Source organism: Semicossyphus pulcher, unplaced genomic scaffold (assembly GCF_022749685.1).
Source record: "Semicossyphus pulcher isolate SPU_LCO1_2020_fin unplaced genomic scaffold, fSemPul1.0.p SCAF_10, whole genome shotgun sequence".
Classification (NCBI taxonomy): Eukaryota; Metazoa; Chordata; class Actinopteri; order Labriformes; family Labridae; genus Semicossyphus; species Semicossyphus pulcher.
Window position 1 is genome coordinate 11,339,974 of NW_027211604.1, and position 14,292 is coordinate 11,354,265.

Genomic DNA, 14,292 nt, shown 5'->3' on the forward strand with positions numbered 1-14,292 from the left:
GACACAGAGTGCAGGAGAATGTCTGGGTTGCTTGGCAACAAAAGTCCTGTTTCAGTTAAGCTGTGGAACTAGTTCAGTTGGTGGAACAAAAAATAATCAGTTGTTGATTATTACTGTTTACTACTATTTGCCCTGATGATATTCAGTACAACATCACTCCCTCTCATGTGATATTGCTTAACTTTAGCATGCTAACATGCTAACAGCGGTGTATATGTTAAACATTATACCTGCTGCTTGTTAGCATGCTGACATTAGCATTTAACTTAAAGCTCAGCAGCATGTTAAGCACTAAAGTACAACCTCATATAGTGAGGTGTAGACTCTTGTTAAATATGTAAAAACATCACTTTAAATTTGCTATACAACACTTTAATGGTGGCTAGTACATCCTTAAACTGTTGAAGAAGAGATGTTAAATGACGAACATGTGAAACAAAAGTCTCTCAGTTGTAAAGAAAGACATTACGACTCTCAGCTCCATGAAAATAAATATTTAAAAATAAATGACATATTCAAATCAATCAAATATTGGAAGCATTCAGCCTCAACATGAATGGTTTAAGTTCTGTGTAAGTCTTGATTTACAACTTTTACAGCCGCTGTATTTCAAGGAATTCACCGCTATAGTTGTGACACAAGACTGAACACTTAATTTTTACAAGATCATTAAAGCTGACGCGCTCAGACAGGTGCTTGACTGATCATGATGGGCAGGGAAAAGGATTGGCCGCCTAACAGGGGAGAGGTGAACGACCTGAGTGTTGTTCACCTGTCCATAAGAACGCAACAGATAAAGTCTGTACACTCTGCCTTAATAGTAAACCCTGTGAACTCTTTAGAGCATCTTCATGAATGATTATCAAGGATCCTCTAATTCTCAAACCTTTATGTATATGTTTAAGTGTGTCACTTGAGGGATGACTTGTGCTGTGTCAGAGGCCACAGCATTTGTTTTCTTCTTTCTTTCTTCACTCTTTCTTCTTAACTCCTGAGGAATCTGAACGCAATCTGCTGTAGATGTAGATGGTTGTCCTAATTCTAACTACTTGAATGCATCATATTGTATAAGATCATTGTTTGAAGTGTCCCTGTCTTGTGAGAACCGTCTATCTCTTAGAAGTCCACTTTTTTTTTGAGCCTTGTTTTTAGTTTTTTTATGACAAAAAGTAGGAGAATTTTTGCAACCAATAAAGGATCATTTAATTCTTCAGTCTGTCAAACAACAACAATTTTTTTTAATATCACAAATGTGGAGATATGGGACTTTCATTGGACAGGAATGTATGACAAAGATGTAATCTGAGAGTAACTAAAGAAGATTTATAGCTTTGAAGCTGTCAAATGTAGTGGAGTATAAAGTGCAAAATTTGCCTCTGACAAATAGTGGAGAAGTATATCGTTCAACGCGTTAATGGAAATACAGACGGAAAATACAAGTACTTCCAATTTGCACTTACATGCAGAACTTGTGTCCCACTCTTAAGAAGTTGCCTCCAACTAGCTATGTTTTTTCTTTTACTCAAACACACTGTTAATCTAAATAATTCTACCTAGCTAAGTGTCCACATCCTGAAGACCTAGTGAGAGAATTAAGGAACACAACATGGCCAATGAAACTTGTGTAAAGACAATAATGTAACTATTTTAATATAACTAGCTGTTTTTTATAGCTACATAAACGCTGTGAAACTACATTAGAAAATAAACATGTTACTCACAGCTTGGCCTTGAATCTTTATCTTTAATACGCTTTATATTCACTGAGACGGAAACCACACACCCAGTCAAAGGTCACCTGTCATGACTTACTACACAGCTCTCACATTTTTACTTAAACCCTGACCTTTGTGTTATTCTAATTACTGCGACTCTGTGAATGAATGCACGACGGTTACTTATGGAGTAATTCTCATAAACTTGTAAGCTCCGGACCTCTCATCCCACTTTCACTCCTGAAAAGTCACCAAAAGGGTGAAGTACACCTCTTCAGCCTACTGCTGGAGTCTACGGCTCACACGGAGATGTAAAGGGAAAGCAGAGTCTAAGGAGACCTAAGTAAATGCAGCAAGAGAAAGTTCAAGTTGGACTATTTCTTTTTAACCTTTAGTCTATTATTCTGAAGAGGAATATCTGGACGCCATGGAGGAAGCCCTGAACAGCACCATCCATCCAGCTTGTTTACAAGAGCCCCCGCTGGCCATCGATGTGATAAAGCGTAAGTGACCCTCATTACCACATCCTGCTTGCTGATAATGTTTCCTTCTAAGCTAATGACTGACGCACATAGTGCGAGTCTTTGCTGAGAGTCTTGAATGTCTTATATTTTTGTAAAGGCTCATTGATGTTAAGATCTTTTTCCCAAGAGAGGCCTAAGAACAAGAAACATACACAAACAACAACACACAACTTTAAAAAATTAAAACACAATCAGGATAAATCATCAGATAATAAAATCTAAAAACAGATGTAAGACTTCAGTTTGAGGCAGGTCATATTATCCAAAAGGTGCTTAGTGCCTGAACCCAGTGCTGCCAGTATTAGTGGAGTAATATCTGAGGTTAAGTAGCTAGTAGAATTATATCAAAGAAATGTGAGGTAGTTTTGAAGCTTCAACATTTGAGCCTTATAAATCAACAATATTAGACGGCCTGTTTTCTTGAATGTAAATAAGTCCATCCAACTGTGTGATATAGAAAGGTCTGATATAACGTAATGCACTATTATACACAGTAATATGATTAGGACTCAGCAACAGTAATGTGGGGACACTTGAACTTGTTGACAGCAGCAATCGATTTAGTTCCACATTTAAAACTAGTCCATGAATGAGCAGTGATTATAGGAAAGCATCTACGTCTGCACTGAAAACACATCAGGCCCTGGGTTTGGGGTTGAGACTGAGGCATAACAAATTATATCATTAACAAAAAAGTTAGCATTCAGGTCTGGATTACGAAGATTTATGCTATTAATGGATAAAAGTTAAACAGTAATGGGCCAAGCATTGAGCCCTGTGGCATCCCCTTTTTTTGATTTATTTTAAACGAAAAACTTTCACAAAGACAAAAGATTTTTTTTACCCCTTTTCATATCTATTTTTAAACAAAAGTAAATGTATGATGTGCTAATAAGTGTCTAATAATTTATATGTGTACTATTAATTAATATCAACTCCTCTCTCTCCCTGTCTGTTGTTTTCAATCAGAGATGGATGCGTTTGAATTCTGCCTGTACTCCATGCTCACCTTCATGTCCTGCATGTCTCTGGTGCTGTACCTGGAGCAGTGCGTCTTTATTTATAATAACCTGCCTTACCCCAAGAAGACCACCATCATGTGGGTGAATGGGGCAGCACCAGTAAGCATTCAAGCCTGTTTTATGTTATTATGTGCTGCTATAATCTGTGAAAAAACTTAACTGTTACAATTTCATTGAGCAGACGCTTTTGTACAAAGCGGTGTGGATAAAGTTTGAAGGACTCTGACACAATTAGGCCCACATAGAGAATTCATGCGATGCTATATTAACAACAATCTTAAAGTACTGGTGATAATATAAGTGAATGATTATTTGTGCGTTATTGTATTTCTGTCTTACAGGTCATTGCCACCATGGCTTGTTTTGGGATGTGGATCCCGAGGGCAGTCATGATCACAGACATGACGTCTAACTGGTATGTTTCATCAACTAAAACTAAATTAACAAAATTTCTCATATAATAGAGAACATAACTTAACATTTTTTTACGTTTATATACATACAAAGCAGTGTTGGTCTGATTCCTGTTTGTTATCTGAAAGCGGTGAGCAGTAGCTGTGACCTTCTTTACACTGAGCTTTCCACTTCTGTTATCTCTGTTTCAAGGTCATAATAAGAAACCACATCTTTCTTTGTTATATCTCTCTAAATATAGTTGAACATAGTTAGTTTTTAAAATGACCAGGCTGCTGTTGAAAGAAGCATTAACTGAATGCAAATTGTTAAAAAAAAAAAATACTATAAAACGTAGTTCTGACGGATCATCAAAAATGTTATCCAATCCATAAAAACGTAGAAGGCCTTGAAAATCGCTGCACGCTTTAACCACCTGATGAGTCACACAAAGCAGGACACAAGGCTCTTTATAGGGTTGTTTTATAGGTTTTTGCCTCATGCAGTAATACATTTTATGTGCTTTCTGATTTATGAGGTTTCTGCACAGTACAGCTCAGCATGTAGCTCAGTCAAGCTCCATTTACAAGAGCAGTTAGTTCAGATTGCCCCTCACGTGTCGGGAGTAGGTGTGTAAGCACGTAATAAATAAATAATGTTTGTTTCTCTCGCTGAAAAAAGCTCAGATATATCTATCTGTGAATTATGACGTTCGGCCTAAATAACCTCTCCCTCTCCGTGTAGTTATTTTGCAGTGGTGGTGTATAAAATCCTGGTTCTGATAATCGAGGAGTTGGGGGGAACCAATCAGTTTCTGGAGCGGTTTTCTGGTCAAACCGTGAGGGTTAACACAGGACCGTGCTGCTGCTGCTGCGCCTGTTTACCCCGCGTGCCCATGACACGGTATTTACACCTGTTTATAGAAGTGCATTCTGGGTATTAATGTCTTCATTACCAAAACTCGTGTCTGTGAACTTTACTGCTCATATGCTGTGATTCTTTGAGACAATTATCCTGTCTTTATGTAGTTATATTAAGTATATACTCTTTCTTTAAATGACTGGAAATGGTCTTATGATTATTTGCATTTCTAACGGGATCTCCGTCTGTATTGGATCATTCAGACGATTGTTATTCTGGCTGAAGGTGGGAGCTCTTCAGTATGCCATCCTAAAGACAGTGCTATCTGTCGTCTCTGTAGTGTTGTGGACAAATGGCAACTTCGATCTCTCTGATGTAAGTATTTACAATATTTATCTCATATCTCATATATGCATAATATTGAAATACTTCTCTGCTTCTCTTTCAGCTAGAGATCACTGGTACAGCCATTTGGATCAACCCATTCATCGGTGTCCTCACCATCACCTCCCTCTGGCCTGTCGCCATCATCTTCATGAACTTTAACCACTTGCTACGCAGCCTCAATATCGTACCCAAGTATGCCATGTACCAAGTGAGTCCACACCACCAACACCACATGCATGCTGCAGAGCTCAGTCAGGTGCAAAAACTAAGACTAAGGGGTTTATGGGAAATGTAGTCTCCATTCAGAGATATAAAATAAGTGTGACATAAAGTTTTAACAGCAATCAGTTGTAGCTGAATCTGTTCGTGTCACAATGTATATGTACAGCACATAGTTGATCATGTATTGGTTTCCTCCTCAGCTTGTACTTGTATTGAGTCAGCTGCAGACATCAATCATTAACATCCTGGCCTTGGATGGAACCATCGCCTGTGCCCCTCCCTTCTCCTCTCAGAGTCGAGGATCCCGTAAGAAACATTTCTGAACGTCTTTCTGCATCCGCCGCTGACATGTGAGCTGACGTGATCCATCTGAAAACCTTCTTTTTCTCTCTGTACTTGCAGTGCTGAGTCAGCAGATGATGATCATGGAGATGTTCATCATCACCCTGGTCAACCGCTCTATGTACCGTCGCACGTATGACAAACTTCCCCCTGAGGCGCAGGACAACGACTTCAACGCTCAAGCTGCCCTGCAGGCCGATCTGGTGGAGCATGATGTGTAAAGACAGAGACAGTGACAGAGTCCACGCTGCTCTTTAAAGATGTATCAGATCATCTAACTTGAAATATTCATGGTTATAGTAAACTGTTTTCTTCATTCACTCAAATGTAAGAGGACAGAACATGCCTACTTTTGGTGACCCCACGACCCCCCTTGTTTTTTGTACTTTTACCAAGCACTCACTAAAATGTGTTGATATCAGTATCCTACCATATTTGCCCAAAAAATAGTCCCACTAAATATTGTCCAGAGTCGGGTGTGTATGTTAAACATAGCAAATAGGACACTATCTCTGGAAAGAAATGTTTACTGTTTCATTTTTTACACATTTTCCAATGTTTTGAGGAGTAAAAACTAAATGTAATTGACTTTTATCTTATTGGAGTGGAGGCAGAAAATTCAGGCATTGATACTCAAAACTTAAAGAGAGTGGATGCATATGAGAAAAGATTTTTTATGTTATTTTTGTGACCCTTTAAGGAAATAGTGTGCCATTTTGCAACGTATGCTTATTCCATTTCTTGTAAAGAGGTAGATAAAGAAATTGATACCAAATATGTGGCTACCATACCTTCGCTTAATGTGGCATAAACACAGGAGACAGAAGGATACAGCTAGTCCGTCTCTGTCTAAAGTACTACAAGAGCTCACAAATCAATACGTTATAGCTCTTTGGTTTTATCCTTACAAAACAACACACTGTCCAGGACCTTCGGTTATAGACATGAGAGAGAGAGAGTGGTGTCAATCTTCCAAGTTAGTCTCTACAAGAAAGTGAATATTTGTATTTTCCAATGTTGACACACTATTCCTTTACGCTTTACTGGTTTCAAAAGATGAAGAATTTATTAGAGACATTACAGTGACACTGCTTTTTTCAGCTTCTTACTGGGATCTGGAGGAGAGAAGCGACGCCTTTAGACTAAAAACAGGCTGTACAGAGAAGTGTAACAACATACTGCGTCTATGCATGTCAAATTGGAACAAAAATGGAGAGAATGACAAGAAAGACTGGCTGTGATTGTGCAGATTTATGAATATTTGTGAGGTAGAACAATGTTTTTACTTTTGCCAAGAGAACAGTTGTGAAAAAAATCTATTTATTTGTGATAATGTGTGTGTCTGTGCAGGTTCATGTGTGAGAGAGAGGCCTTCTTTTCTAGTAAAGAAAGCAGTAAATACTGACACAGTATTCATTATGTCATATGTCATTGTTGTCATGATAGTCCCCAGGTTGCATTTATTAACATATACTGAGAACCAAAGCACTAAAACATGAACACATTATTCAATTTTTGTGCACTTCTATCACATGTACATCCACCCATGTGCTCTCTGCAAACACTGACTGTCATTTCTTGGTGACTGTCCCTTTAAACCTCCTCCTGTGTCTTAAAACAGCCGAGAAATGCAGCAAGATCCGTTCAAAGATTGCTGACCCACTTACTCAGACACATTCGGGGCAGGGAACACATGCAGATGAGACGGCAGCTTTATTTTAAGACTTATTTTGCATTTTGAGCCTAAATGTACCACACGTTGTTTCTTCAGCCGCCACAAGAGGCCGCACTTGTTCCACGCAAAAACAACTCATCAACCTGGTGAGAAAGACTAAATCATTTAATTATAAAAAATAAATAAACTCTCATTTAAATCCATTCATCCATAATACTAATACAGGAAATACTGGTAAGTTTTAATGCTTATATTTTGAGTTACAACAACCTGAACAAGGGTTGCGTTAAAAAGATACACTTTTGGTGTAACTGCTATTAAAGCTCCTTCATTTAAAAATAATCCCTTTAAAACTGGTTAAGGTCATTTATAAATGCTGGTGCCAGGCGAGCCAAACTGTAAGAGGACTGCATCTGAAGTTACATAAATCACACTTTTGAGAAAATGCTAGAAAAATCTTCAGTTCAAACTGAGACACAATATCAATAAAATCAGTCAATAAAAGCGTCACATCATCGTCATACTCCTTCCTTTCACCCTGTCTTCTTTGCTTTTAAACGATCCATTCATTCATTCCCAGTTATGTCATCACTCTCAAAGGCGCCTATGTCTTCAGGACTGTTAACTCTGGTTAGATGTTCGAAAGGTCAAAACCTCGATCACTTTAATTTGATTTCACGGTGTTATGATCAACATTTACAACTCACAGGATTCAATACTTTTGCTGTCTTAGTATGCGCTCTAAAATGTGTTGATCTTGTGCTTTTTGAAGTCAGCATAGTGGACAGATTAAAAGAGGAAATAAACGAGCATGTAGGTCAATATTCAAATGCTATGCAAATTATCTCCCAAACTTGGTTTCATTTCACTGCGATAACTTTTTAGAAGATTTTATAATAATTCATGTTTTTTTTTCATGGCTTGCACTGAACTACTGTAGCTTGTTGCAGCACGCTGTATATGAACAGCATCGTTTTTAGAACAGAAGCAGATCAGTTCCATTAAAAGACTATTAAGCTGCATTTAAAGGTACACTGCATTAATCTGAATGAGATGTTTATGTAAAGCCTGATCGTTCAGACTCCAGAATTTGGCTCTATTAAAGGAGTATTTGTCGTCGCTGTTTATGTAAACACAGTCATCAGACAGAGAGGAGGAGAAAGCTGTGTTCAGGGCGGGTGGATGAACGCCTCTGGCTCTGCATTGCTGACGAAAGCTGCTTAGCTCCTCTGTTGCTATGGCAACCGTGGAGAGCAGCCAGACAAAAACGAGGCAAAGGGGAGGGGCTTTGAGGGGGAGAGATAGAGGAGAAAGGGCTGGATGGGAGAGATAGAAGGAGGGAGGGATACGGACAGACGATAAAGAAACGCACTAAGAGAAACAGAGGCTTCAGACGGAGATAAATATATAGTCTGGATATCAATGCTCACGCTACTGGGGAATATTATCTGCAAGTGATAGGAGGATACAGTGAAAGGGGGAAAGACAGAGAAGATGGATGTACAAACGGAGAACACGGACCCCCCGCCTTGTGAATCCCAGTCGAGTGGAAAAATCAGAAAAGGATTCAAACTGTTTGGCAAACGCAAGCCAGGTAACATCTTTTCTATCCGGAGCAAAGCAGATGGAAACAGCAAGTCACCTGTTAAAACAGGAAAATCCCTGGATGGATTATCAGAGACCACTGCACCAGACTCGGAGCAGGATTCAGACAAGGAAAAGGGGCAGGAGGTGAGTCAAGGAGAGAGGGAGCAGACAGACGAGGAGCCGCTTGGTGAAGATGGCGTTCTGGCTGCCGCCCCTGCTCGCACCTCCATTTCTTCCGCCAGCTCTGCCAAGTCCCTCAGCTTCCTGTCCTTGCTGAGGGGGGGTCGCAGAGGAGTGGGGGACCGCCGAGCCCACACCGTGTCCCAGCCGACGGGTCGACAGCGCCGAGGGCTGAAGGGTCTCTTTGGCAATGTTAAGTTCAGATCAAAGGAAAAAGAGGACAGGGAGGAAGCCCCTCCGAGCCCACTCCTCATGTCGTCCCGCGCCAACAGTGTGGAAATCATCAAAGAGGACCTCACGCTCACCCCCAAATCCCATCCTCGCTCTCTGGACAGCCCAGAGACTGAGAGCTACGATCCCCTGAAGAGTGTAACATCACTGGACAGTGCAGACACGAGCCCGTCAGAGACATCAGGCAATGTGAGTAAATCTAATGAGCATGTGTCGCCTTTACCCGCCTCTAAACCACCCATGGTACCCGGTGACAACAGCCTGAGCTCCTTGCTGGCAGACATCTCCTCTCTCCTGACCTTTGACTCAATCTCAGGGGGTGATATCATGGCTGATGTGGAGGCAGAGTGGGGGAAAGCCAGCAGTACCATCAGTGCTGTGGTGACTGAAGTCACGCCATCATCCACATCTCTCTTCTCCAAACCCACCATCTCCTCTCCGCTGACTTCTACCTCTGTCGGCCTTGCTGTCAACTTAAAACCCTCTCCTGTAGCCGTCCCCACAACATCCTCGACCACGTCCTTTACACCTCTGTCAAAGACAACCACAACCTCTTATCCCATTGCCAAGCCGAGCACCATCATCACCACGTTGACCAAATCTTCCACTTTGACGACTCAATCAGTCAAACTGAGCTCGGACTCTACCCCACTCTCTCATCCGTCGACCAGTACTATCCCTGTTACATTAATAAGCTTTTCGGCTCCGAAAAAGTCTTCCCCTTCAACGACACCTAAATCCACCCTGAGCACCTTCTCTACCACGACCACAGCTCCTCCATACATCCCGCCTCCTGTAGTAAAGCCTCCCTCAGTTAGTCCCACTCTTACCTCTACGGTTAGCAAGTTGGCTTCAGAGATTGCAGCTCCACCTCAAACTTCTTCTTCAGTAAGTAAACCTTGCCCTGTAGCTACTCCTACAACAGCTAAACCTCCAGTTACCCATAGCCCCCCAACCCTTGTTTCTTTTACCCAACATGCACCTGCTAAATTGGATTCAGCGAGCAGTGTGAACCTGCAGACTTTCACTTCCTTCAAACCTTCCCTGAGTTCATTTGGAGAACCTAAAGCCCCAGCGCCAGAATCACTTCCCAAACCCTCCCCTCCTGCACCTGTTATTTCCTCCAGGATGACAACAGCTCCCACATCAACTGCAACCCCAAGCTCCGTACCTGCTGCCCTTTCCAAACCTCCACTCACGTCTAGCCCGTTGGACTTGAACAGGACAGCACCTTCCCTTGTAAATGTTCCAGATCTTTCCTCTACCCTTACTTCCATGACTAAAACCCAACCCATCCCTGCATCTATCCCAACTCCCTTTTTAAGTACTCTTGATAAGATGCCTCCTGCCTATAAACCTCCTCCCACACCTGTCTTTTTAGATAAGACGCCTCCTGCTCCCAAACCGACTCCAACCCCTGTCACGAATGCTGGTTTTTCGCTACCATCCCAAACACCTCCTGCTCCAGTCCATATCCCAGTCTCTCAATCTAAAGGCCCTCCTGCTCCAATCCAAACGTCTGTATCTAAAGATCTGCCTGCTCCTGCTGCAATGCAAGTTACCCAATCAAAAGCCCCTTCCCCCGCTCCAATCCCAATCTCTGTGTCTAAAGATCCCCCTACTCCTGCTCAGATGCCAATCTCTGTGTCTAAAGATCCCCCTACTCCTGCTCAGATGCCAATCTCTATGTCTAAAGACCTGCCTGCTCCTGCTCAAGTTTCTCATTCCAAAGCCCCTCCTGCCCAAACTCAGATCCCAGTATCTGTATCTACAGAAGCTCCTGCTCATACTCAGATCCCAGTTTCTGTACCTAGAGAACCTCCGGCCCCTGCTCGTATCCCAATTTCCATTCCTAAAGACTCTCCTACTCCTCCTCCTGTTCTAGGTCAAATCCCAGTTTCTGTACCTAGAGAACCTCCTGCTCCTGCTCGTATCCCAATTTCCATTTCTAAAGACTCTCCTACTCCTCCTCCTGGTCAAATCCCAGTTTCTGTACCTAGAGAACCTCCTGCTCCTGCTCGTATCCCAATTTCCATTTCTAAAGACTCTCCTACTCCTCCTCCTGGTCAAATCCCAGTTTCTGTACCTAGAGAATCTCCTGCTCCTGCTCGTATCCCAATTTCTGTATCCAAAGACTCTCCTGCTCCCGGTCATATCCCAGTTTCTGTACCCAGAGAATCTCCTGCCCCTGCTCGTATCCCAATTTCTGTATCTAAAGACTCTCCTGCTCCTGGTCAAATCCCAGTTTCTGTATCTACTGATCCCCCTGCCCCTGTTCGTAGCCAAATTTCTGTTTCTAAAGACGCTCCTGCTCCAGCTCAGATTCCAGTTTCTCACACTAAAACTCCTTCTGCGCCCACCCCTGCCCCATGCCCTGTCTCTTCTTTTTCTTCCCCCCCTTCACCTTGGCAGAGCGAGGGCCCAGCCTCTGCTAAGATCAGAGGAAGTGAGCAGGCATCAGTGGATGGGAAACTGACTAGTCCAAGTAGCACAGACGCCCAAAATGAGTCACGAGCGAGCCTCCAGGGGACCCCCAGGGATAAGAAGATCCCACAGGTGAAGGCATCAGGACTCAGCAAAATACCTGTAGTTGGAGGTGGCAGAGTGGGCAAGCTACCTGTCCGGGACAGTCAACACGGTGATGATGAAGCAAGCAGGGACCCACCTACTCCTGTGCTGGAGGAAGAGAGGCCCAATTTCAACTCACATGATGCTGGAAGAAGAGATAAAATCATTGATGTTGAGGTTAATGTGCCCACCTCGAAACACAGCCAGGAGGAGAGTCAGCAGCAGAAAGTGCTCACCAGTCTACCGCGTGACTCAAAGATCCCTGTGAAGCACGGCGCCTCTCAAATCCCTCAAGCTAAAGAAACACCACGCACCAAGATACCCGTGTCCAAGGTGCCTGTCCGCAGGGTGGGAAATAAACCTGCAGCTCCGGGGGGCAGCACCCAGGTGAGAAAATAAAGCACGGACTGAATCATCAAGGATACAGATTATGGCTTGACTGCAGCTTCTTTCCGAATACGACTACACAGCCACACTTTTTGAATCCATATTTCTACACTCCTTCTTGGCTCGTCTCTCTGTCATCTCCTGGCTTCACTACACAATAAGCAACAGTAACAGAGTCAAGGATCCTGACAGCACTCAAGCACAAAACATCTCCACGGGGAGCTGAGGCAACATGCCCGGCTCTGTGGTGCTGAGCAAACTGGACACGCACTCAGGAAAGGTTCGGGGTCACACCTGAACACACAGCAGCAGCGGTTACTAAGGATAAGCAAGATTAAAGGTCTTCTGGGAACACAGTCACACACACCACATGGAGGAGTGCCTTTTTAAGGGTGCTTTTCCTACAGACAGAAAATGTGTCCAGTCTTTTCTACGGCACTTTTAACTTTTGTTACTCCCACTTTTTGTAGGAACCGTCAAATCTTTTTTGTCTTACTTTCCAGGAAGTCTCTTTGATAATAAGCAGTCCCTTTACATTATATTTATGTCAGAAGAAGAACCGCAGGAGCTCTCGAAATTAATGCAAAACAACCAAATTCACATTCCACATCTATCTCTGGATGTATGTAGCAGAAAAACGTGCCATTATTTTGCACAAGATGTTGAACTGTACAGCGCCTGTTTGTCTGCCTGCTCATATGTAACATGATCAGATCTCACTGTGAACTATTGAAGGAGGGATGGAAACAACTCCTTCAGCGGACAGCCGCCATTATGAATGGCACTGTGGACGTTTGAGATCTCCAGCTCGAACACTGGCACATCCTTATCCTACTTATACTCAGATGAGAACAATATCTCTGTGTATAGTCTCATCTATGTTGTTCTGTTTCCTATTTAATCAATAAAACAATATGCGTACTTAGCGAGACGGCATCTGTTTAAGTTGTGAATTACATCCTTTCCCATATTGAGGCAGACGGGTGAGATATGAGAAGGATTTACTGGCTCTGCTTTAAGTAGGACTACATCATCTCTTGAGTTAATCTTATGCGGAAGGGGATTACATAACTTTGTCATTCAGCTTAAAACTAAGGATGAGAGTGAAGAGAAAAAGGACAAACATTTTACATTTCCACCGACACATCGCCACAGCGTCTCACCATCTTACTACAGTCTAGTGTCCTCACAGGAGCCTGATTCCAGCATCATCCGCACTCCAAGCTCAGTGACCTGAATAGTGAGCACATGAATGTCAGCCGAGCCCGGCCAATCAGCTACAAGGGAAAACGCTTAACATGCATGCCTCATTATCAGGGAAAGAGTTGGGAATGTGTGTCATTGCTATTCTTAGTGTGAAATGCACCCAATGCATCGGCTGAATAATCACGCATCATTTGATTTGGACGTGTAGCAGCAGATTAAAATACTTAAGAACAAAATGCAGACAGTCTACGGGATCAGAAGAGCTAACTTTAAAAGCTAACAATGTTGCGTAAAGGCAGAAAATGTCGGAAAAAATTATGAAAGCAACCAGAATAGCTTCTCGTGGTGAGAGTACAACCGAAGGTTAAGCATGGGAAGCTGATCTGAGTCATGGGATAATGTTAAAAGGAGTCTGGTGTTGGGAATAAAGAGAAAAGGACATGAGGTTATTTAAAAAAAAAAAGAGAGGCACTGCAGAGGTGACACAAAAAGACCTTTGTTTACTTCATGAAGCCAGAGGCTGCGAGTGGAAAAGAGAAGACCATTATTAAGAGAAACACGAGGATTTTTCCACATCAGGTGCTGATACAAACATCAGAGGGTAAAACCATCGCCGTCAAAACAGAACAGTTTCCCCCTGAGGCTCAGAAACAACGTTTGCTCCGTGAGAACACCTGTCATTTGGGAACTTTATTCGAGCTCACATCAGGTTTATTAGTGACAAACTTAATGCTCTCTATTACAGGAAGCTGCTTGCAGTCCTGTAGGTTTAAGAGGCACTGAGTGAAAGCTGCCTTTTGTCGGCATCCGTTCACATGATTTCCCCAGAAATGTGTCTTTCATGCTGATAAGTGACAGCGACAAAAGCCTCTGTTTATTGGTTGTTTCTGTGTCTTTAAGGCCGGCCCTCTTGCCCCAAATATGTTACACGAATTACAGCCCCCATAATGCACTGAGGGCACTCTAGCTTTCTATGGTCTGTAGGTGTTTGT

General features: G+C 42.5%; 2 protein-coding genes across 2 annotated transcripts; both read left to right on the top strand.

Moving 5' to 3' along the window:
• The first annotated feature begins 2,139 nt into the window (after positions 1-2,139).
• LOC138604884 (organic solute transporter subunit alpha-like) lies at positions 2,140-5,687 on the top strand. The gene is made up of 8 exons (XM_069676920.1): positions 2,140-2,218; positions 3,209-3,360; positions 3,603-3,676; positions 4,399-4,557; positions 4,779-4,890; positions 4,964-5,110; positions 5,325-5,430; positions 5,527-5,687. The coding sequence occupies exons 1-8, from the start codon at positions 2,143-2,145 to the stop codon at positions 5,685-5,687; spliced, it is 987 nt and encodes a 328-aa protein (XP_069533021.1). The 5' UTR covers positions 2,140-2,142.
• Positions 5,688-8,450: 2,763 nt separating this feature from the next.
• On the top strand, positions 8,451-13,066 carry LOC138605268 (proline-rich protein 36-like). The gene has a single exon (XM_069677418.1). The coding sequence runs from the start codon at positions 8,636-8,638 to the stop codon at positions 12,104-12,106; it is 3,471 nt and encodes a 1,156-aa protein (XP_069533519.1). The 5' UTR covers positions 8,451-8,635; the 3' UTR covers positions 12,107-13,066.
• The last annotated feature ends 1,226 nt before the right edge of the window (positions 13,067-14,292 follow it).

Coding starts and splice junctions, on each gene's coding strand:
- LOC138604884 (XM_069676920.1), top strand. CDS start 2,143: ATGGAGGAAGCCCTGAACAGCACCATCCATCCAGCTTGTTTACAAGAG. Junction 4,558..4,778: donor CCCCGCGTGCCCATGACACG/GTATTTACACCT, acceptor TGGATCATTCAG/ACGATTGTTATTCTGGCTGA. Junction 4,891..4,963: donor GCAACTTCGATCTCTCTGAT/GTAAGTATTTAC, acceptor CTTCTCTTTCAG/CTAGAGATCACTGGTACAGC.
- LOC138605268 (XM_069677418.1), top strand. CDS start 8,636: ATGGATGTACAAACGGAGAACACGGACCCCCCGCCTTGTGAATCCCAG.